This window comes from Lynx rufus, unplaced genomic scaffold (genome assembly GCF_022079265.1).
Source record: "Lynx rufus isolate CCGP_SWC_20201006 ecotype Redwood Valley unplaced genomic scaffold, mLynRuf1.p SCAF_13, whole genome shotgun sequence".
NCBI lineage: Eukaryota > Metazoa > Chordata > Mammalia > Carnivora > Felidae > Lynx > Lynx rufus.
Genome location: NW_025814827.1, coordinates 2,623,042 through 2,647,059, shown reverse-complemented (window position 1 = coordinate 2,647,059; position 24,018 = coordinate 2,623,042). Strand labels below are relative to the sequence as shown.

The 24,018-nt window shown below is 49.3% G+C and overlaps 1 protein-coding gene across 1 annotated transcript; it reads left to right on the top strand.

Moving 5' to 3' along the window:
- Positions 1–1,578: 1,578 nt before the first annotated feature.
- Positions 1,579–23,225, top strand: SCAMP5 (secretory carrier membrane protein 5). The gene is made up of 7 exons (XM_047074781.1): positions 1,579–1,665; positions 14,046–14,109; positions 14,925–15,053; positions 18,328–18,484; positions 19,639–19,740; positions 20,168–20,285; positions 20,550–23,225. The coding sequence occupies exons 2-7, from the start codon at positions 14,103–14,105 to the stop codon at positions 20,742–20,744; spliced, it is 708 nt and encodes a 235-aa protein (XP_046930737.1). The 5' UTR covers positions 1,579–1,665; positions 14,046–14,102; the 3' UTR covers positions 20,745–23,225.
- The last annotated feature ends 793 nt before the right edge of the window (positions 23,226–24,018 follow it).

Sequence of the window (24,018 nt, the reverse complement as noted above, 5' to 3'; positions counted from 1 at the left end):
CTGTAGGACCCACATGAACCACAAATATCTCCTGTAAATTCCATATGCGTCCCAGACATGTACTCTGTGAGCTCCAATGTGGACCTCAGACCTCTCTCCTAAAGACTCATGGGAATCCCTATATCTTCCCTGAGGCTCACGTGGACTCCCAGAATCTCTCCTGTAGGAGGTTTGACAACCTCCTCAGGTTTCCATTCATCATCTTATTGGGTCCTCCCCACAGCTCTGTAAGTCACTTAAAGCTTGCATTAAGCAGGGACAGAGAGCAGTGACCATGTGAGTGAACCAGGCACAGGACTAACAGCAGAACCCAGGGTCCTGCCCTGTAGCACATGACTTTTTCCTCCTTATTGGCCTGGTGGCTAGATTATGGTTCCTGCTCAACCCTGCATAGCCCCTGAGTCTCCCTCCCTTCTCTTCCCTCTCCCTCACTATTTCTTGTGTGCTTTTCTTCACTCCTACCCCCTTTCCAGCCCAGCTGTGGGAGTGAGGCCCCACTCCCAGCAGGCTAGAGCCAGACAATGGGCCCTTATTCTGGGCAAAGAATCCCCGCAGTGTCTCCCACCCACTGAGGCCCCCTTCCAGGCCTAGGATAGTGTTAGTGGAGGGCACTGTGGAGGGCAGGAGCCATTTTCTGGCAGGACAGAGGGTGGCTCTGGCAGTAGAGATCCCACAGGAGGTTTACAATGTAAACACCATTTACAATAAAAGCTTATCTTTCACTCCCAGCCCCACCCCGTCTCTCCAAGTGGGTCTCTCAACTGTCACTAGTTCTGGGTTGTTAAATATTAACCCTGGTCTCTACTCTCTTTAGGTGTTCATCTCTGCCTATCACAGTCTCTTTGATTCTTTATTCTGTGTCTCTCTTTCTAAAGTTCTGTCTTTCTATTCCCTTGTGTAGCTTGCCTGTCCCTATTTCTTTCTCATTTCTTTCTCACTTCGTGTTCTCTCTTTCTCCTCTCTATCTTTCCATGTCTCTGTCGCTCCGTGTTTCTATGTCTTTATGCTTGTGACTCTCCTCGTCTATGTCCATCTTTCCATGGATCTATGTGTTCATTCTCCTTATGTCTTGTCTCTGTCTCTTCATGTCTCATCTAAGATTTTCCATCCTCTGTCTTCTCTCTGTCACTTTGGGCCTGCGGATCTGAAGGACCGTCATCAGTTATCCTGCTCGCAAAGCTCTTTCTCTCTCCTCTTTTCTGGTACGTCCCAGCAGCCCCTGGGGTCAGCATGGGAGGTTATTCTTCCCAATTTACAGACTTGTAAGCTGAGGCTCTGGCTGCTGGTACCAGGCTCCCATCTTTGGTTCTTTTTCTCTACGTTCTAGTTCTCCATGTATTCTTGTTCTCTTTGTACCCACCAACCACCTGATCGGCCGTGCCTGGGAACTTAGCACCTCGGACAGTTCCTGTAAGGTGTGGGGGTGGCCAGGCCTTCCTTCTCGCGAGCGCGGGAGGAGCGGCCCTAGAGGTGCCGCGGGAGTCTCGCGAGAGCGGCTGCTGCTTCGGGCGAGGGTGGCGCGGGCGCGTGAGGAGCCGGCAGGAGGAGCGCGCGCGCGCTCCCCGCCCCCAGCCCCGGAGCGGCTCGCGGCAGGCTCCGCGCCGCATCGCTGGGTGAAGCGCAGAGCAGGGCGACGGCCTTTCGGCAGCCGAACGGCAGCGGCGGGTGAGTCCTGGGCCTGAAGGCCGGGAGAAGGGATTTCCAGGGAAGCTGGGCGCAGGGCAAGATGCGGTCACCCACTATCCAGCTTTGTACCCCCTACGCTTCACCTTTGCATGCAGGGGCAGGCAGGCCGAGCTGCTAGAGAGGTGGGGAGTCGAGGTGACCTTCCCTGATTGGGGCAGGAGAAGAGCGCCCCAGGTGCTTCCAGGTCCCTCTAACCCCCACCATCCCCATTCCCAGCTCTCGCAGAGGGAACCTGGGTCTTGGGTGACGTCAGACCCCTGGATTCTGGAGCCTGGGCCTTGGGCCCTCCTTTCCCCCAGCCCCACCTGGTGTTCCCTGGAAACCGGCCTCTTCCCCCTGTCGGGGGGTGGGGGAGATGTTGCACATGGCCGAGGATGGGGGCGACTGGAGACGGGGTGACAGTGGCCTCCTTTGGGTCCTTTCTCACAAGAGGTCCCTGCAGATGGACCCAGGCTGTGTCCGCTGTCCCTCTCCCGACCTTTAGTCGGCGGGTCCGAACCGCCTAAGGGTTATGGGGGATGGGTACACTGGCTTGATTGAGCCTGGGCTCCACCAGGGTTTTGGGGTAGTGAGTTGGGGACGCAGGACGTAGCTCATTCCAATATTGGCAGGAGTTGGCTATGAGGGTGGGGGTGAGGCGTTTGGGAACCCATCCCAGCCCCTACCTCAGGGAGCTCCTGCTCTGGGGGTTGGGGAAACCAAGTAGAGATTTCTACTGAGAATTCATCACAATCTCTGGCGGTTCAAACCGGTAATGCCCCAGCTCCGGGATGGGGAAATCAGCTAGGGCCTGGCAGACTTTCCCAGGGACATAAGGAGAAAGGGAGGCGAGAGCCAGTGAATAGACTTCTGGGGGGAGGGGAGATTTGGATGGGGGAGAGTGAAGAAAGAGCATTCCCCGGGAATGGTATGGGCAAAGCGGTAGGAACTAAGCACAGCTGTTGGGGAGGCCCCCCTGGGACCCCAGCCGTGTGAAGGTGCCCACGGGGTGGCGGAAGTCTGGAGAATTTTGCAGCCTGTGCCCTACCTGTTCTACCTGCACAGGGGCAGGGCTCTGAAAGAGAAATGGTTCTTGTAGGAGCATGACTGACAGGTTTTGTTTGGGGCTATACAAATCTTGTTAGTTTAAATTTAACCTGGGCTCACTTGGTGAGCCTGAAGGCAAAGTCCCTAGAGCTGAGAAAGGATGTCTCTGGTAATAGGTCACAGAAAGAGTTTTCAGTGTAGCAAACCTGTGGAGAGTTAGTGGGATCCTGGGAGGAGAGCTCTGGATAGGGGCCTTGGGCTCTGTAGCTGTTTCTTTCACTTTTTCCCTGGCTAATTGGCTACCTCTGAACAAGTTGGTTCCCCTCTTGGGTAGCTCTTTGCCAGCACTTTTCTCTGGGGAAGAAGTAACAGGACTAAGTACTGTCCTCCCTTGAGGAAGGGACTTGTTCTAGTTTGGAGTGTCCCTCCCAGTTCTTCTAACTTTTCCTTTCCTGCTCCCTCCCCCCACCTCTTCCCCCTCCCCACAGCATTTCCTCTACTGACTCCACTTTGTTCCCTGCTGACAGCCTGGAATCTCTGAAAGTTTCCAGGAGGAAGTGTGGTAGAGCTGGGTTGACAGAGGTTGTGGGCTTAGCCTGACTGGGGGGAGGGCAGCAGGCACTCCACTCTCACCCCTTGGGAGGGTACTCAAATCTTAAGCAAGAACAGGGATTGACTGTGCTCTGTGCCCTGCCCTGTGCTACATCCCTGTGCTGTGCTGTGCTGCATCCTCCTGGAATACTCATCCATGAGGGAGTGAGGAAGAGATTGGATGAGAATGAGTGAGCACTTGCTGCCCAATAACAGATTCAGAATTTAAGCAGTGGGATGTGCAGCAGGGATGTCTGGAAAGTCTTCCCAGAAGAGGTGGGATGTGAAAAAATAGTAGGACTTAGAGGAGGTGACAGGGTATGGGGCACTGGAGGCCAAGGAGGTGGCTGGACATGATCTTCTGCGTGAAACTAGGTTGTGTCAGAGGCAGGTCAGCCTATGGTGGAGAGGCAGAGGTGGTGGTTTGGGAAGTTTGTAGCTGATTGACACGAGGCCTTGAATGTCAGGCTCGGGATCAGCACGGGTACTGAAGAGTAATCACACGACAGTGATAGCAATGCCAGATGAGTGCTGTTTTCTGAGGATGATTCATAGTTCTGGGACTTCAGGGCTGGGGATGTGGGGTCTGGGGTGGGATAAGGGGACCAGAGGTAGAGCAAGAGGGGGGAACTTCCATCTTAGCAGATAGGCTCTGGACAGGCGGGAAGAAAATGACCATTACTAAGCCAAGGATGAGAGACTCATGCTAGAGAGGAGGGAAGGCTGGTAGGCAGGAAGCCCTCGAACTAGCCCCAGGTCTCTAGCCTGATCTGAGGCCAGGCTTGACTCCCTTCTCTCTGCCATGGACCGCACTCTCTCCACTTCAAGATTTTCTGTCCTCCCAGCTTCATAGTAAGAAATGGAATAAATGACAGTCTGGGTTCTTTGGAACAAAATTCAGGTAGTGTTTGCTATCTTATTAATAACTAAGGAGGTGCTTCCTTAGACCTACATTTTTAGGAGGTATGTAGCACCCCTCTAGCTCTCTATCCAATATTATGAAAGCCTCAGTTGAACAACAGATTGTTCCTTCTCCCATTTTGCAGTCTAAGAATTTTGGTTTGCAGAGACCAGTGACTGCAGGCTTTCTCTCTCTCTCTCTCTCTCTCTTTCTCTCTCTCTCTCTCTCTCTCTCTCTCTCAGGCTTTCTCTCTCTCTCTCTCTCTCTTTCTCTCTCTCTCTCTCTCTCACACACACACACACACACACACACACACACACACACACACACACAGGCTAGCCCTGAAATAAGGGCAGGGTAGCTTAGAGCCCTCCATTACTGTGACCCTAACCTTCCACAGCCCTCCCAATCCTAAATTCTCTGGATTAACAAAGGAAACAGTCTTGCTCTGTCCTCTGGCTTCTCCTGCACTGAGTCATCCAGAGTCTGCTACACTGATTTCTCTGTAACCATGGGCACACCTTTGGGTGACAGCCTGGGAGCAGGATGGGAGTCAGGCTGGAGCAGGGTTAGAGTCTCCTCCTTTGAGTCTCCCACAATCAGAGTTATTACCTGCCCCCTATGCACACACACCTCTCTTCTTTGTTTTCGTGGAGGACTTTAGTGCTGGACCACCGTCATTCACTCCATTGCCTCCTTCTACTACCCTTTCTACCAGCCACATTTGAGTCTGGTCATCATTGGCATGTGACTACCTCTGAAATCTTAAGCTTCAGTCTTCTTGAAGCACAGTTTAACTTCTATTTTATCTGCTTTGTGACCTCGAGGAGACCTCTAGTTTTCTGACATCTCCATTTTCTCTGTCCCACGCCTTCCATGTCCTTCCAAGACCCCATGGCCCACTGGCCCGCGCTCTCAACAGCCATACAACTTTACTAGTATGTCCCACTCTAACAGCAGACCCCTCAAATCTGGATTCTACACTCAGAATGTGGAAGTTTCTGCAGGCTGTCACATACCAGAGCAGTCTGGTTCTACTTCAGAGCATGGTCTACAGCCTCAGCTGTCCCTCCGTTACTTGTAGAAACCCTTCCCCTTTTCCCATCAGCTCCCCATTCCATTTCATGGGAGGAGTTTTCCAAACTGGACTACTCTCCTAAAACTCTACTCACAGAGAGGGTGGTTGGTTAGGTATGTGGGAGGTGAAGCCGCAACCATGTTTCCCCATTTCTTGAATTGGATTTCTCAAATCCTAGGGGAAGGAGGGCTCCTAGTCTAATGCTCCTACTCTGCGCTATGGATGCTGGCCCTTTCTGTCTTCTGAGGTCCCACTGGCCATCAGCTGTTTTCCCTTCTCTTGTATCTTCAGCCTCTCCACTGTTTTCCATAATGCCTTCCTCCCGCTTCTAAATATATATATGCTCAAGTATTCTATCTGGATAAACCTTTCTAACCCTATGTCCTCCTCCAGCTGCTGCTGTTGTAAACCTGTTGCTTTGTCCTCTACAAAAGTGATATGAGACCATTGTGGAAATTTTAGAAAATAAAGATAAAAAGAAAGAAAACCAACAACTTCAATTTCACTACCCAGAGATGACGGCTGTTCGTTCTTTGCTTTATGGTGTTTCAGTGTTGTCACTGATATTCTGTGTGTGTGTGTGTGTGTGTGTGTGTGTGTGTATTTAAAATTTCAGCCAAGGGTGCCTGGGTGGCTCAGTTGGTTAAGTGTCTGACTTCGGCTCAGGTCATGATCTCACAGTTCGTGAGTTCAAGCCCTGCGTCGGGCTCTCTGCTGACCACTCAGAGCCTGGAACCTGCTTCGGATTCTGTGTCTCCCTCTCTCTCTGCCCCTCCCAGCACTCACTCACTCTCTCTCTCTCTCTCTCTCTCTCAAAAATAAATAAAAAACATAATTTTTTTTTTTTTAATTTCAGCTAAAAGTTTGGAAAAACTAGTCTGCTAGACTTGTTCCTTTCTCTTCCTCCTGTTTTCATTTCTTGGCAGCTGGCCTCTACCCCACCCACCACTTCCTGAAACTGTGGCCTCTGAATTGCCAAATCAGCCCATGTCACACCTGCTTCATGGCCATGATAGCGTCAACCCAGTTGATCAGTCATTAAAAATATTGAGATAACCTGTATTCATTGATATGAAACATTTTCAAGAGATATTGTTGAGTGGAAAAAAACAGGTTATAAAACAGCATGTATGAAATGATCTCGTTTTGGTCATGTATGCTAATATATACATTAAAAACAAAACCCTAAAGGTCAAACTGTTAAAGGGGTGGCCTCTGAGAAGGTAGGTTTAGAAGAACTTTTATTTTCAACTTTATGCACTTTGTTTTTTTAAGATTAAAAACATTTCTTTTAGAGAGAGAGAGAGAGAGAAAGAGAGAGAGAGTGAGAGAGCACGAGCAGGGGAGAGGGGTAGAGGGAAAGAGAGAGAATCTTGAGCAGGCTCCATGCTCAGTGCGGAGCCCAGCATGGGGCTCAATCCCACATCATGACCTGAGCCAGAGTCAAGAGCCAGATGCTCAACTGATTGAGCCGACCTGGCGCCATGTGCACTTTGCTTTTTATAACTTGCAAATATTTTTATACATAGCTAAAAAGCAACATATTTTCATTTTATAAAAAAAAAAAAACCAAAACGGTGAGGCTATACAAATATATTTTTACTTTTTATTTAAATTACAATTAGTTAACAATGAGACTTTCTCTCTCTCTCTCTCTGTCTCTAGTTCTCTGACACTAAGATTTTGTTTTTAAGTAATCACTGCACCCAACATGGGGCTGGAACTGACAACTGTGAGATCAAGAGTTGCATGCTCTGCTGACTGAGCCAGCCAGGTGACCCCCCACCCCTATTTTTCTTTCTTTCTTTCTTTCTTTCTTTCTTTCTTTCTTTCTTTCTTTCTTTCCTTTTTTCTTTTCTCTTTTCTTTTCTTTTCTTTTCTTTTCTTTTCTTTTCTTTTCTTTTCTTTTCTTTTCTTTTCTTTTCTTTCTTAAGTGAGTTTTATGCCCAATGTGGGGCTTGAACTCACAACCCTGAGATCAGGAGTCACATGCTGTACTGACTGAGCCAGCCAGGTGCCCCATCAGGCTATATACATATATATATATTTTACTATATATTTTTTAAGTTAATTTATTTTTGAGAGAGAGAGAGCTCCAGTGAGTGAGAGGCAGAGACACAGGGAGAGAGAGAGAATTCCATGTAGGCTCCACACTGTCCATGTAGAGCCTGAAGTGGGACCTGAGCTCACCTGAAGCGGGGCTCAAACTAATGAGCCATGAGATTGCAACCTGAGCCGAATTTGGACCCTCAACTGACTGAACCTATTTATTTATTTTTGAGAGAGTCCCTATTTATTTATTTTTGAGAGAGAGAGAGAGAGAGAACATGAGTGGGGGAGGGCAGAGAGAGAGGGGGACAGAGGATCTGAAGTGGACTCAGTGCTGAGAGCCCCCAGTGTGGGATTCAAATTCACGAATCATGACATGAGATCATGACCTGAGCCAAAGTTGGACACTTAACCGACTGAACCACCAAGGTGCCCCAAGGCTATATATTTTATTTTTTTCAATGTTTATTTATTTTTTTTGGGACAGAGAGAGACAGAGCATGAACGGGGGAGGGGCAGAGAGAGAGGGAGACACAGAATCGGAAACAGGCTCCAGGCTCTGAGCCATCAGCCCAGAGCCTGACGCGGGGCTCGAACTCACGGACCGCGAGATCGTGAGCTGGCTGAAGTCGGACGCTTAACCGACTGCGCCACCCAGGCGCCCCAAGGCTATATATTTTAAAAGAAGAGGAATGTAATATTTCAGTGGCTCACAAGGCTCCTGAGGATAAAGCCCAAATTCTGCCGGTGGCCTTCAAGGCCAGGATGACCTGGCCCCTCCTACCTTTCAGCACTATTTTTGCCTTTCCTTCCCTCCCTTCACTTTGCGCTTCATTCTTGCTCTACCCTTTCAATCCCTTGAATATGCATGCTGTTGCTCTCCTGACCTTCACCTGCTTTCCTATCCTCTACTGGCCGACTCCTATTCATCCTTCAGGATTCAGCTCTGATATTGCTTCTTCTTTGAAGCCCTCTGTGGCTCCTCCAGGACAGACCAGGGAGGTGCTCCTCTGTTCCCATAGCTTTTTGTACTTGTTCTTCCAGGGCATCTCTCAGGCTGTGTTGTAATTGTCCATTGACTTAGCTGGGTTCTCCACCCTTACCTCTTCCTTCTCAACCCCATCCTGTCTCCTATACAATAAACAAAATTGAGGCAGATACAAGGAGGGGACTCTTACTGTCCTCTCCAGGGTCTCAAGCCTGTATGTGCTTGCATCATGTTCTCCTTCCCATCTGCTAGCTTTGGGGCTTGTCCTACCTCCTTGACCCCGTGCTTCTCCCCTTTTTAGGGGCTTGTTTTTCCGGTTAACCTCTGTGTCTGTTGTAAATGCAACCTTTCCCTTGATCTTTCACATCCCTAGCTTATTTCCATCTTGAACAATCATCAGCTGCAGCCCTCTCTGGATCCCATATCTCACCTATCTCTATTCTCTTCCTAGGCAGGCTTCTTCAAAGAGCTGTCTGTGTCTACTCTCAGTTTGCTAGTTTGTTCAGCTAGCTGTAATTTGGCTTCTGCTGCCCACCCTACACATCTCCATGGCCATCAAAACAATTCTTGCAGGGTCACAGATGACTTGATGTTTTTGAGTGTTATATGCACCTCAGTGTTCGGCTCTTTTCATGCCAGACTTTGCAGTGGCATCTGTCATATTTGTCCACTGTCTACTCTTGGCTTTGGAGACCCCATGCTCTCCTGGTTTTCCTCCTGCCTCAGTGGCTGCTCCTTCTCATTCTTTGCCAGCTCATCTTCTTCTGCCTTTTTTTGTTTTTTCCATTTATATATATATATTTTTTTAAATTTTTTTTTCAACGTTTATTTATTTTTGGGACAGAGAGAGACAGAGCATGAATGGGGGAGGGGCAGAGAGAGAGGGAGACACAGAATCGGAAACAGGCTCCAGGCTCTGAGCCATCAGCCCAGAGCCCGACGCGGGGCTCGAACTCCCGGACCGCGAGATCGTGACCTGGTTGAAGTCGGACGCCCAACCGACTGCGCCACCCAAGTGCCCCTCCATTTATATTTTTGAACAGATAATACATTTACGTGATTTTTAATTCAGAAAGATGTCCCTGGGTCACTTGGGTGGCTCAGTGGGTTAAGTGTCTGACTCTTGATTTTGGCTCGGATCATGATCACACAGTTTGTGAGTTCGAGCCCCATGTCGGGCTCTGTGCTGACGGCCTGGAGCCTGCTTTGGGATTCTTTCTCCCTGCCCTCCCCTGCTTGCACTCGCACACTCTCTCTCTCTCTCAAAATAAATAAATAAAACTTAAAAAAAACTATTTCCATAATAATACTAAGATGTAATGATACCGAAACATGTATAAAAAACTTGTTTTTCCTGGGCTCTTACTTTCCCACATTGCATATTCTCTCTCCAAACTCTTAACAGTGAGAACCCAGGTTCCAACGACATCAACCCCGGACATCATATGTCCTCTCTTAGGGTACACGTGACAAGGTTTCAGCATTGCTACACTATACCAACAGTAACAGTAAAGTTGCTTATACTTCAGGTTTCTTTCCAGTTATTTTTGTCCTTGAGATGTATCCTTTTAAGAGAACACAGAGTGCTCTGATAAAGTTACTTGGCCAGTTCTTTTTTCTATCAATTTCCTGTACAGTTAGCTTCATTTGATTTTATTTCACTTTTAGAATTGCTTTTCTTTCTGGTGTACATTTTTGAATATGTAAGATATTATATATACAAAGTATGTATAAATTTTTGCCCAGGGAAGTCTCACTACTCATCCTAGCTCTTCTATCACATTTTTTGGTGGCCATTTTTTTTTTTCTTTTTTTTTTTTTTTAGTGTCTGGTTTACTTTTCCTGTGCTTCTTTTGCAAAAATAAGCAAATTTGTATGTATATTCTTTCCCCTTCCCCCCCCCTTTTTGTACAAAAGATAGCATAGTATTTATACCTGTTTGTATTTTGCTTTCTTCATTTAACAGTATATCCTGGAAGTCCTTCCACAGCAATTAATAGAGATCATCTCCATTCTTTTTACATCTATGTAGTACTCCATTGAATGATATACCATAGTTTATTCAAACAGTTGCATTTAGGTTACTTCCAACATTTTGCTATTGCAAAATAGTGTCACACTGAATGACATATGTATTTATTGTTTCTTATTTGTGGGTAAATAACCAGAGTAGGATTATTGGGTAAAAAGGAAAAAACATTTTTATTCTCCTCTCCCCTGCTTTTTTTTTTCTACCATGAAAGGTAGCATATTGTTTTGACTATGTCTATATCTTTTGTTGTCTATTGTCTAGACTGTTTTATGTCTGTCATTTTTTCAATGACTAGTAATCATGAAGATCTTCATGTTTTGTTTTGTTTTTTTAAATAGGTGTGGAGCCTAGTGCGGAGCTTAAACTCACTAGCTTGACATCAAGACCTGAGCTGAGATCAAGAGTTGGATGCTTAACTGACTGAGCCACCCAGACACCCCTACATCACTATTTTTTTTTTTAATAGCTGCAGAGAGGGGTTGCCTGGGTGGCTCAGTCTGCTGAGCATCTGACTTCAGCTCACATCATGATCTCAGTTTGTGAGTTTGAGCCCTGCATCGGGCTCTCTGCAGTCAGCGCAGAGCCCGCTTCAGATCCTCTCTCTCCCTCTCTTTCTGTCCTTCCCCCCACTCACGCTGTCTCTCTCTCAAAAATAAATAAACATTAGGGGCACGTGGGTGGCTCAGTCGGTTAGGTGTCTGACTTCGGCTCAGGTCATGATCTCGTAGCTCCTGAGTTCAAGCCCTGCGTTGGGCTCTGTGCTAACAGCTCAGAGCCTGGAGCCTGAGCTCCCCCACCCCCGCCCCGCCCCGCCTCTGCTCCTCCCCAGCTCGTACTCTATCTCTCTCTCTCTCCCCAAAATAAATGAACATTAAAAAAAAAAATTAAAAAAAATAGCTGCAGAGGACTGCAAACAGTCCATTGTATGACTGTACCATTTATTTAATCAGTCCTCTATTGATGTGTAGATTGTTTCCAATCTTTTGGTGTTACAAACAATGCTACAATGAATGCATCTGTATAAGGGTGTCATTTCTTGTGGCCCCCTATCATGCCTATCTTTTTCCCTTTTATAGTAGGTGTTGTTGGGTTTCTATATAGGTATTTGATTTAATATCACAAAGGGGCCGTTAAAGATTATAACTGCCTGGGGCACCTGGGTGGCTGGCTCAGTTGGTTGAGCTTCTGACTTTAGCTCAGGTCATGAACTTACAGTTCATGAGTTTGAGCCCTGCATCAGCCTCTGTTGACAGCCTGGAGCCTGCTTCAGATTCTGTGTCTCCCTCCCTCTCTCTCTGCCCCTACCCCACTCGCACTCTGTCTCTCTCTTAAAAAAAAAAAAAAAAAGCATTAAATAAAAGATTATGGGGCGCCTAGGTGCACAGTTGGTTAAGCGTCTGACTTCAGCTCAGGTCATGATCTCACCATTGGGCTTTGTGCTGACAGCTCAGAGCCTGGAGCCTGCTTAGGATTCTGTGTCTCCCTCTCTCTCTGCCTCCACTCCCCCCGCCCCCCCATGCTCTTTCTCTCAAAAATAATAAATAGGGGCGCCTGGGTGGCGCAGTCGGTTAAGCGTCCGACTTCAGCCAGGTCACGATCTCGCGGTCCGTGAGTTCGAGCCCCGCGTCAGGCTCTGGGCTGATGGCTCAGAGCCTTGGAGCCTGTTTCCGATTCTGTGTCTCCCTCTCTCTCTGCCCCTCCCCCATTCATGCTCTGTCTCTCTCTGTCCCAAAAAAAAAAAAAAAAAAAATAATAATAATAATAAATAAAAACATTTAAGAAAAAAAAAAGATTATAACTGCCCAAACCTTTAGTTGGATCCAGAGGAATTTGACTGGAACTCTACGAGGGTTTTGTTTTTTGTTTTTGTTCTTGTTTTTTATGCAAACTTTTAATTTCCTAACACATAGGAAAGTGCACAAATTGTAATCTCATGCTTGATGAATTTGCACAAAGTCAGCACTATGTAACCGGCTCCCAGACCCAGTAGCAGACCATTACCAATACTTCAGCTTATGCTCCCTGCTCCCTCAATGGTAACACTATCTTGACTTTATTTATTTATTTATTTTTTGTTTCCCTGCCTCTTGACTTTTAACACCATAGATTCGTTTTGCCTATATATATATATATATATATATATATATATAATTGTTTATATATTTTGAGAGAGAGAGAGTGCATGAGAGCAGGAGAATGAGAGCAGGGGAAGGGCAGAGAGAGAGGGCGGGGGGAGAGAGAATCCCAAGCAGGCTCCGTCAGATCATGACCTGAGCTGAAATTAAGAGTCCAACATTCAACCAACTGAGACACCCAGCCTCCCCTTGTTTTGCCTATTTTTAAGCTTTATAGAACTCTCTACCCAACTTTTTTTTTTTTTTAATTTTTTTTTTTTCAACGTTTATTTATTTTTGGGACAGCGAGAGACAGAGCATGAACGGGGGAGGGGCAGAGAGAGAAGGAGACACAGAATCGGAAACAGGCTCCAGGCTCCGAGCCATCAGCCCAGAGCCTGACGCGGGGCTCGAACTCACGGACCGCGAGATCGTGACCTGGCTGAAGTCGGACGCTTAACCGACTGCGCCACCCAGGCGCCCCTCTCTACCCAACTTTTAAGTGTTGCATCACCTTGGTGCTTGGTCATAGACCATTTTCTGAATTTGAATATTCCCAATGCCCACAAGGCAGCCCTGGACTTAGCATGTCTGTAAGGCAGCAGCTTCTTGTATTTCTTGGGACCCTGTGCCTATTCTTTTGGTTTCTGCCCATGATGGAGATCTCAGTTAATAGCCCCACCATCATGCAATCAGTGGTTTAAGCTGGCAGGAAGTCTCCTTGATGGTGTCACTCCCCCCACTCCCCAGAGCCACCTCTGAGCCCCTTCAAACTTGCCTCCTAAGGGCCTCAAGAATCATTCCCTACTTCCTTCACCTCCCCTCCAGTCTCACTCCTGCTGCTTCCCATTTGTACTCTTTGCTTTGGCCAAGGTCGCCCTCTTTCCCATAAAAGTGTGAGACTTCTTCCTGCATCAGAGTCTGTGCTTGCCTTCTGCTGTGCCTGGAAGGCTGCCTTGCTCTGGGCAACTCCTCTGTATTCTTCAGGTCTTTGCTCACTGCTTACATTGAATTTCCCTGACTTCCCACACTGGGTTAGATCACCTTGCTCTATATTGTGCATATTTTCATGGTGGCCACCCTTCCCTTTTAGCATAGGTACTCCACAGGTTATTGACTGTTTCATGCAGAGGGCAGGAACCACATCGTGCTGTCTTCCGGTGCCTAACATATTACAAATCCCCAGTAAGTGAACAACTGATGGAAGGCAAAGGCAGGAGAGTGGGGAGGCCAGACTGTGACTGATGCCAGGTCTGCCATGTTCAGGGTCAAGGAATAGAATTTTCTTTTTCAGAGGTCTCTAGTCTCCTCAGGCCTTCTCTGTCATTTGCCTTCCCTCATGGAATCCCCTCCCAGGTTTGTTTCTGAAGATAGACTTTATGCCTTCAAACAAAGGGCAGGAGTGCTTGGAAGGAGGGCTGGTGGCTCAGTGTGGGAGCTGCCTCCATTGGGTTCATCCCACTGTGGGGGTTACAGCCCAGTTCTTCCCTAAGGAGCTTCTAGCCCTACCAGGGCTGAGAGAGGGACTGGGTTGGGCCAGGCCTGATCTTCATCCTTCTCTGGCTTTTCTTTCCTTCCAGGTCAAGACAGAGAGGCGTGGGCAGGCCTCTGGGCCAGCTGGTGCCACCCGTGCCATCATGGCAGGTAAGGACAGGGTCATGTGGATAGGATATGCAGGTGAGCACAGGGTGGGTGGCCCCCTTCCTAGTTTCCTTATCCCTTTTAGTTTTGGGAGGTCAAGTTGTTTCTGTCCTCCTTTCTGTTCTCCCCAGGTTTTCCCTGGTCTCCCCCTGAGACTATCTATTTGAGACCCTCAACATGACATTGTCGAGCTCTCTGTCAGATCTCTGACCCTGGGGACCAGAGATTGAGCACCCTGATGCCTTGGTCCTGCTGGCCATCTGAGTGATAAGCAGCAAGGGTGGCTCAGTCCCTGTCCCCTCTGTCACTATTGCTCTTTAATACTCTGAGACCCTTTCCTTCTGATTTCTGAGTTGTTTGGTTTCCAAAGGCTCAAACACAGTGCCAGAGCTGGAGGGACCTTTAGAGACTATCTAGCTCAAGCCCTACCCGACTGGATAAACGGAGGTCCTGGGAGGGGTGGTAACTTGCTCCTGAACATGAATATTGGAATGGACACGGGAACTCCTGTCTCCAGGCTTACCCATCCTGCTTCATCTGCCTGGAACTGGCTCCCCCACCATGGAGGCAGCTGTGCCCCTGATGGACAGTATTTATTGTTTCTCTTCTGAGAGACAGCAACACTGCCTCAGGGCCTTTGGTTATTTTGGGAACCTTGTAGCAGACTTGAGGAAGCAGGGATGGCTGTGTGGGGATAGCAAAGTAGCCTGTGACCACAGGGGTCGGGGGACAGCTGAAACCAGGGCAAGAGTGATCACACTGGGTCATCGGGGAGGGGGACATTCAAGGTGATGCTATGTGATATGCTTCACCCACAGAGAAAGTGAACAACTTCCCACCATTGCCCAAATTCATCCCCTTGAAGCCATGTTTCTACCAAGACTTTGAGGCAGACATTCCTCCCCAGCATCTCAGCATGACCAAGCGCCTCTACTACCTCTGGATGTGTGAGTGCTGTAGGATGGGGGTGGGCCACGGGGGCGGGGTGGGGGAGGGAGGACGGCTGGTGTGTGCCAGACATCAAGGTGGGGTGCCTGCAGGCTTGGCTGTCCACCCTTGCAGCATCTGCATGGGCCACCTCCCAGCAGGTTCTGCTCATGGGTTGACTACCCATCTGGGCCCTGGTTTCCCTCATCCTCCCTGCCCCCCATCTAGGCCTCTCCTCCCTTCTCTACCTACACTTCCCATTCACAGAGCATCTAGGTGAGGGGCTCTGTCTGTAGCATCATTTCTCTTTTTGCTCTCCCTTCCCCTTCCCACTGGAGTGGTTCTCCAGGTGGCTGCCAGGACCTCCAGATTCTGGATTCGGAGAGGAATCCTTGTCTCAAAGCCACATTTGTCTTGCTTTCTTTGGAAAACTGCTCAGAGAAAAGAGCACTGACTAGAAGTTGGGAGATACAAGATCAAATGGGGCTGATTGCCCTATTTCCTAAGCCACAGGTTCCTCACTTATAGGAAGAGGGTGTTGGCTCAGTGATCACCGTGGTTCCAAGGAGTTCCGTGTTGTGCGGTCTGTACTTCTCTAAGAATCTAGAGTTCTGATGTTCTACAATGTCGAGATCCAGAGTTTAAAGACTCCAGTTGCTGGTGGGCTGTGGCAGGTTGGTGGAAAAGTGTCATCTTAGGGGGATGGGACTTTGCTCTGCCCAGGCTGGTCAAAGGTACCTCTTAGGCAGGTACACGCAGGGCAGGCTGGTTTTCCTGTGCTGGGTACTGGCCTCAAGGTACCTTAGACCTGCAGTGTGACCACAGCAGGGTGTGTCAGGTGTGATGTTGCCTTGAGTCAGGCCTGCACTTAGCTGCTGACTTGGGGAGGTGATTGCTTGTGCCAGGAAGGTGGTAAAGAATGCTGTCTTTGCAGCAGGTCCTTCATGGAGTGATAGAAAGAGTGTGGGGACAGACAGACTCAGTTTCAAGCCCTGGCTTAGCCTTTGGGCAGAGAAGGAATCTTTCCCTGTGTAACATGAGAGGAGGAAGAGATGGGGCAGGTGTGAGAAGGTCTGTAGATGTTGGGAAGAGAATGAGGAGGTTGCCTCTGATGGCTTCTATTTCTTCCCATCAAATGTGATGTAGAAGTGAGGATGGGAGTTTTGAGGAAAGTGGGATTAGAATGATAGCATTTGTGGGCAGAGGGTGAGGACACTATCCGAAGACACATGACCCTGAAGACTTCTGGGCCATGCTCAGGGTCTGTTTGGGGTTGGCCGCTGTGAATTCATAGTCCTACCAGGCTTCTCCGTAGGCTCCTTCTTTTCTAGCAACATTCAGCTCAGATGCAGGTGGGCATTGTGTTCATCAAGGGTGACTGTGATCAGAAGACCAGGCAGGGGAGGGAATTAGAAAAAGTGTGATGAATTATGGAATCCAAGCTTGACAGAGAGAGAAGTGGAGATAGAAAAATGCTGATGGTTGGAGAGAGAGTAGCCAAGTCAATGGATGTCTGTTCCAAAGAGGTAGTGGAATAATTGCAACAGAGGCACTAGATCCAGGGAGCTGGAGAGAGATGGGATCTGGGAAGAGATATATAAACCAATATAAAAACAAGTTAATATCTGTTCTATGTAAAGAGCAAATAAAATCAGTAAGAACACCAAAGTTGTGGGGAATTGGGGGGCAATACACAGAGATGGAGGAAATACAACTGAAGTGGACAGGAAGAAATGCTCCAGGGTGTTAGGAGGGGCCCTGAGATGGGTTTTCGTGCCCAGGTGACAGCATTGTCAGAGCAGACTTGGGGAGCACCCCACCTGACCCTGAGCTCTGGGAACTCTGCCCCTGAGAAAATCCAGGGGCTGGATTTAAGGGCTATAAATATCTTCCTAAGTCCTTACCAGGCACCTGCCAGATGCTATGCTCCCAAGGAAATGTATATAACCCTTGAGATGCTTAAGGGTTCTATTCAGAAACCAAGACCAGATGTCTCGTGTTTGAGGCCACGAGTGAGCCCGCCTGCTTTTGTTTATTCAGCAGATCTTTGTGGAGCCTTGAAGGGACTCAACTTAACGTTTGAGGAAGGGAGCACCCTGAGGTCAGAAGCCCTGTGTGTGAGGTTTCTGCTGGCTGTGACTCAGTGATGCTGTGATTCTGAGTTCATCTAGAGTATATGGACACAGAGGAGAGGGAGCCTGGATTCTGCTCTTGCAGAGCTTCTAGTGTGGTTGATGGGCTGGGATTTGTACTTGGGAAACCATGCATGAGAGCAGCCCAGGTCTGAAAGAGGTCAGAGGGATGGGACATGAATAAAGTTGGAGTAGTGAAGGAAGGCTTCTTGGAGGAAGTGGCATAATAGTTATCTAAGAAATGAATTAGAGATTGAGATCCCAGCCACTGCTGCATGCCCTATTTTTTAAAAAATTTTTAATGTTTATTTATTTGAGAGAGAGACAGAGAGAGAGAGAGCGAGAGAGAGAGCGAGAGCATGAGCAGGGGAGGGGCAGAGAGAGAGGGAGACAGAATCCAACGCAGGCTCCAGGCTCTGAGCTGTCAGCACAGAGCCCAATGCGGGGCTCGAACCCACAAACTGTGAGATCATGACCTGAGCTGAAATTGGAGGCTTAACCGACTGAGCCACCCAGGCGCCCCAATGCATGCCTCATTTTAAGAGCAGGGTAGATGGTACAATGGCTTGAAGAAATGTTTCCACGAGGCCTTTTACTTTCCACTTTTTGGACCCCTTGCAAAAGAAGATGTAAGGGTTTCCTGTGCCTTGGGCTTGGTGATTGCTGTGAATATGGGAGGGCCAGCAGCTGAAGCCATTCTTATAAGAAGAGCATTTCTACCACCTGGAGGCTTTGGGGGCCCTTTAATGGGGCTTGTTGGGCTGAGGCTCTGGGTTCCTGCTCTGGAGACTCTTTGTTCTCCGGATTTCTCAGATCTCTAGGAGTGGGTGTGGGGAGGGGAATGGAATTGGTCTAAGCTTCCAGTTTTCTTTCTTACAGTCTGTACTTCCTCTGTGTGTGTATGCATGTGTGTCTCGTGTATCTGTGTGTATTCACTGATGTGCGTTGTGGGCGTGAATCTCTGTAAATGTGGTTTTCATGCATGTTTGTGTGTATCTACCTCTCTGTGTATATGCTGTTTCCATGTGTTCGATTGTGGGTCTGTTGAGTTATGTGTGTGTGTGTCCATGTCTGGGTGCTCACATATCTCTGCATGGGCTTGGGTGTCTGTGTGCGTGTCTGGTGTTTGTCTCTGTGCGTGCATGTACTCCTGGGTCTGCAGTGAACAGCGTCACGCTGGCCGTGAACCTGGTGGGCTGTCTCGCGTGGCTGATCGGAGGCGGGGGAGCCACCAACTTTGGCCTGGCCTTTCTCTGGCTCATCCTCTTCACACCCTGCTCCTACGTCTGCTGGTTTCGGCCCATTTACAAGGCCTTCAAGTAAGTTGTTGGTGCTGACCCCAGCTCCTAGCCCTGTCTCTTTGCCCATCTACCCTGTCTCTTCCCTACATATTTTCTCACTTTTTTTTTTTTTTTTGACCACCCCCTAGACTCACTTTCACTTCTGCACCCTCAGCTCAGACTGCCAGGTAGGACTTGGGCTTCCTGAGAGCTCAGTGCTGGGAGTCAAGAGTCTTAGTTCCTTCCTTTCCCACCCCTCACTTACTTTCTCACTTCCTTGGGTGGGCACCACATAGATATCAGGCCTATTTTAGTTTTGCCTTCCCCAGGCAGCTGTATGTTAAGTTTTGCCAGTGGGACCACCTGTCTTGGTGAAGCTGCCCGTCTTTGTGCCTGTGGGGCTAGCTGATTTGGCACCAGGTGGACTATCTGCCATGTGCTAATGGAACCAGTCATCCAGGTACTACTGACACTATGTGCTAATGATGTCATCCAACTCATTGGATGCTAAATGTGCTAAAGGGAACACCCATTCATGTACAAGTGGGGCTAACTCTCTTGGTGCCAATGGGTGTCTACCTTGTGTAAAACAGACTTTCTGTCTTGGTGTTAATGGGACTATTCATCTATATACCAACAAGGCTATCTGTCTTGGTGCCAGTGGAGTATCAATCTCAGTGCTAATGGGGCCTCAGATGTCTTTGCCAATCAGATCATCCAACTGTATACCAATTAGGCTACTATTTGGTGCCAGTAGGGTTCCATTCTTGTACCAACGAGACTTTCTGTCTCTGAGCTTATAGGAATGTCCATCCATGTGCCAGTGGAGCTAGATATCTTGGTGCCAGTAAGGCTGTCCATCCCCTTGACGATGGGGTTACTTATTCCTACCATAATCGACCCATCTATTTCTATGCCAATAGGGCCAACCATCCATGTACTGTGAGGGTCCATTTATGAGGAGATCTCTCCCTATGTAATGTTGCACGCACAAAATTAACACACGGAAACTTACACACGGAAACTTGCAAAGATCCTCGTAAACACTGTCCCATTTTTGCCTCTCAATTAAGGCCTTTGGGTCTCTTCTGTCCGTTGCATACTCATTTAAACTTGGAAGGGCTTGGGGGTCCTGAAGGCAGGGAAGCCCTGGCCCTCTTCCCAGGTGATGGGAGTCATCTCCTTTGGTGCAGGACTGACAGCTCCTTCAGCTTCATGGCATTCTTCTTTACCTTCATGGCCCAGCTGGTCATCAGCATCATCCAGGCTGTGGGCATCCCAGGCTGGGGAGTCTGGTAAGAGACCGGGGTGTCTGGGATTGACCCAGGGCTGGTATGGGTGGCACTTCGGGTGTGTCCATTGTTTACCTCTCTGTGTTAGCTGCCTAGCCTGTGAGAGGATTCAGGGTAGTATAGTTGTCATAGTGACATACCCATAGCATCAGAGGGGAAGGAGAACCTCGCAGTGGCTTTTGGGGGTGCTAAGGTGTGTCAGGCATCATGGGAGAACCCAAGGGAAAGAAGCCTTATGCCCGAGGAGCTTGTGTCCTGAGCCGTGGGGAAGGATTCTTCTGAACCACTGACACAGGCCCTTTGGATGGTCTCTTTGCATCCAATGATATGGCCCCTCCTTGTGACATTGAGATGGCTCCTGGCTGTGGTGGGGTGGCTCCTGGCTACCCGTCACCATGCCGGCAGCCCCACAGCTGGCCTCTTTCTACAGCGGCTGGATCGCCACCATCTCCTTCTTCGGAACAAACGTTGGCTCAGCAGTGGTGATGCTCATTCCCACCATCATGTTCACGGTTGTGGCTGTGTTTTCCTTCATCGCTCTCAGCATGGTATGTGGTCACCTCAAGGTTGAGAGGGTGGCTTTGGGAAGGGGCTGCGATCTGTAACGACCCTCCTCCAAGTTACAGGAGGACCCAGAGGTCTTCCAAGGGACTCACTCTAGAACGGCTTGGTGGACTTTGCTCCTAGTACACAGGGCAGGTGTGGGAGGGAGGATTGGTTTTTACAGGGACTTGTCTCTGGTTTCCAGGTCTTTCCTGGAAGGTCTGCCCCTTCCCTTTGATTAACCCTTCCTTGTGCTCCTCCTCCTACAGGTTCATAAATTCTACCGGGGCAGTGGGGGGAGTTTCAGCAAAGCTCAGGAGGAGTGGACCACGGGGGCATGGAAGAACCCACACGTGCAGCAGGCGGCCCAGAATGCAGCCATGGGGGCGGCCCAGGGTGCCATGAATCAGCCGCAGACTCAGTATTCCGCCACCCCCAACTACACATACTCCAATGAGATGTGAGCCAGCCACGCCTACCAGGAGGGCAGGGCTGGGGGTCAGTGGGATGGGGACTCAAGCCACATCGTCAGTTGTGGTGACCAAGCAGGGTTCCCCCCCCTCCCTTTTCTCCTCCCCCACTTTGTACAAAGAATCAGAGTTATATATATATATACATATATATATATATATGTATATGTCTCCCCCCTTTCCCCACCCCTCTGGATTTTGCTCTCAGAACTCTGAGAGCTGTGGGCTGCACGTGGAGCTGTCCCGTGCAGTGGTAGCTATGTCCATGTCCCCTTGTGAAATAGTACACAGTGGAGGTCTCTGTTGTTGTGGTGCTAGATGTATGTTTAGAACTCAACCAGCCCCCACCCTCCACCAGGGATCTGACCTTGGCCCAGGGATCCCTTATGGGCCAGGGAGGCATAGCAGAAAGCTTGGCCCCTCCCCAGGGTCATGAGCTGAAACTGTCTCCACTTTTGGTCTTACTGGGAAGCAAAAGTATTTAGCGCTCATGGGGGTGGTAGGTAGGAGGGTGGGGACAGGCCAGGGATCTTCCTTTGCTCCTTCTGATCTGGTCTCCTCCACCTCCCACTTCTCTCCTCTTTTCCTGGTGTCACATTCCCTGTGGCTTCTTTTCTTGCCCAGGGTCTCTGTCTTTCCCATGTGGCTTTTCTTTGTCTTCCCCAAGGCTGAGTGTGCCAGTTGTGTCTGCTCCTGAGACTGAGCCCATTCCCAGATCAAGGAAGTAGACAGGAGCTGAGCTTTAGTGGTGACGTGGGAGGGCACGCAGCTGGAGATGCAGAGCCCACCTGGGAACCTGACTCCCAGGGAGTGGAAGTGCAGCGTCATCTCCTTGATTCTCAGAGTGTGGCCTACAGGGGAAGGCTCCTCTCTTCTCTGTCCTGCTTCTCCTCCTTCTCTTTCCAGAGTCCCCTTGAGCCCCTCTGCCTATGTCACTCTCCTCGTCCCATGCTAGGTAGCATCTGCTACCCATGAAGGCAGATTCCACTGTCTTCTCTGAAGAGCTGGGTGGTGTCCAGGTGATTTGGGGGTATAAAGGTGCAGCTGGAGCAGAGGGTATGCAAATAATAATTGGTCTTTGAGGGAGATCTGGCTGGCCCAAGCCCATTGGGCAGGTGCCAGGTGTCTCTGAAAGACCATTGGATTTCTGGGAGCTATAGCTGTTGTTTGGGTCTGGTAGAGGGGCAGTCTCAGAGGGCTGAGCCTGGACGGAAGATTGGAGGAGAAGGCAGGCAGGGCCCAGTGAGAGGAGAGGGTGCCTCTTCCCACCCCACCTTGCTTTTGGTCACAGAGCAGTTCTGGGCTCTTGAAGTCAGGGCCCAGGAAGAAGCACATGCTCAGTCCTATCCACAAGCACAATGAATGGCTGGAATGGGATTTCAGGGTAGACCGGGTGGGAGGGAAAGCCCTCTGGCTTTTTTTTTTTTTTCTTTTTTTTTTTCAAATCAAGATTACTTGCTCCTTTCTGCCTACTAGACTTGGTTTTTGGCCCTTCCTCACCCTGTCAGAACTCCTTTTCCCTTGCAGGGTGGTGATTTAAGTCTTGTGGGGCTGTTCTGTTCTAAGCATCGTGAAAATGTTGCTGGTGGAGGCCCTGGCTCTTTCTGAGGCCTGGAGGGGAGTGGATTCTCCGCAAAGGAGCAGCCACCTGTTTTCCATCCTCCCTTCTGCCTGGGCTGTTTAGCCTGAAAACCCAAACCCAGCTTGGTCACTCTGGGCTGGAACCCAGCACTTGGGCTTCCAGGTACCATCTGAGCTTTGAGCTCCAGGTACTTCATTTTCTGTAAGGGGAGCCAAGGGCTCTGGAAAGTTCTCTTCCTAATGGTTCTTTAGGCTTGGGCCAGAGTATGATTGGCTCTCTGCTCTACCATTTTCTCTCTGGAAGGCAGAGCCTTCTAGTCACAAGCCTCTAGTACCTAAAAAGAGACCCTAGGTCTAGGTTTTCTTCACTTTTCCTCTCCCCTACCCTAGACCTCTGGCTCCCTTTCTCTTGGTCTCTGGTAGCTCCAGGAGGGCTGTGGTGGTTCCCATTCCTGTTGGATGCCACCTATGGTCGATTTGTTGTCCTACCTGCCCCTCTTCTTTCCTGGCTCAGACCTATATGGCTATGCCCTGGCTCTGCTCTTGGGAAGGCCTGCTACCTGGTTGTGGCCCAGCTTGTCCAGGCCCTGGGATGCTGCGTCTCCAGGCAACTATGCACTTTCCTAGGGTGGGAACCGGTATGAGAAGTGGGGGCTGGGCACGAATTTATCTCTGCTGGATGGTCTGTCTTGGGGGAGTGCTGGAGGAAGGCCCAGGTCAGTTCTGGGAATCCTCAGGTCTGGCCAGCCAGTGACCTGCTTTTGCATTTTGCTGGTGCCCGTTGCTCCTCCTTGTTTCTGGGGGACACAGACCATTGTCCAACTGGCAGTTGACCTGCCTGAGCTAATGTCTGTCTGTGGTAACTGAGTGAACCATAATAAAGGGGAACATTTGGCCCTGTGTGTCCTGCTGCGTCATGTGTCTTCATGTGGGCCTGTGTGGAGCCTCACTGTGGGCTGTGGGACATGGAGGTAGGGTGGGTCAAGTGGGTCTGTGGCCTGTCATTCCCAGGGCCCAAAAGTCACACATCTGTTTGTGGTTCTTTCTCTGAGGCAGCCTTGAGTAGGCCTTGAAATTACCACAGAGGCCTCCTGCCTGTTAGAAGGAGGAGTTCTGAGTTGCCTGAGGAGGAAGTAGAAGCCTGGATTAACAGGTGAGGGGTGGTTTGGTCCAGATGGTTGCTGCAAGACAAGGGCAAGGATAGAACACAGGGGGTCACCTCAAGTCTCACTGATGGGAGACTGGCAGCTGATTGAGCAGCCTCAACAAACAGGGCTTATGGGGGTCTGGGTGCCAGAGAATGAAGAAGGCAGTGAAGTGTACCCAATATGCTTTCTCATGTTGCTTCCCCTTTGCCAAGGCTGTGCCCTCCATTTGGGTTGCTGTGCTGGCACTTTAAGCTTCTGGTCATCCTTCAAGATTCACCTAGAGTACCTCCTCAGAGGGCTTCCCTGCCTCTGGTTGTTTAGCCCCTATGCTTCCCCATGGAGGATCTTATTCTGTAATTCCCTGTGTCCCTGCTTGTCTGGAGCAGGGACAGGTCTGATTTAGCCTTGTATCCTGTACACCTAGCACAGGAAAGGCTCGGCAAATGTTCAGTATTAAGTGCCACAAGGATGAACAGTGCGTATGTGTGGTATGAGGGTGTGGGGTGAGGTCAGACAATTAGGCTTGGCCCAGGCGAGAG

Excerpts from the sequence above, each read along its gene's own strand:
- SCAMP5 (XM_047074781.1), top strand. Across the intron at positions 15,054-18,327 it reads CCTCTACTACCTCTGGATGT|TGAACAGCGTCACGCTGGCC; the intron begins GTGAGTGCTGTA and ends CTGGGTCTGCAG. Across the intron at positions 20,286-20,549 it reads CCTTCATCGCTCTCAGCATG|GTTCATAAATTCTACCGGGG; the intron begins GTATGTGGTCAC and ends CTCCTCCTACAG.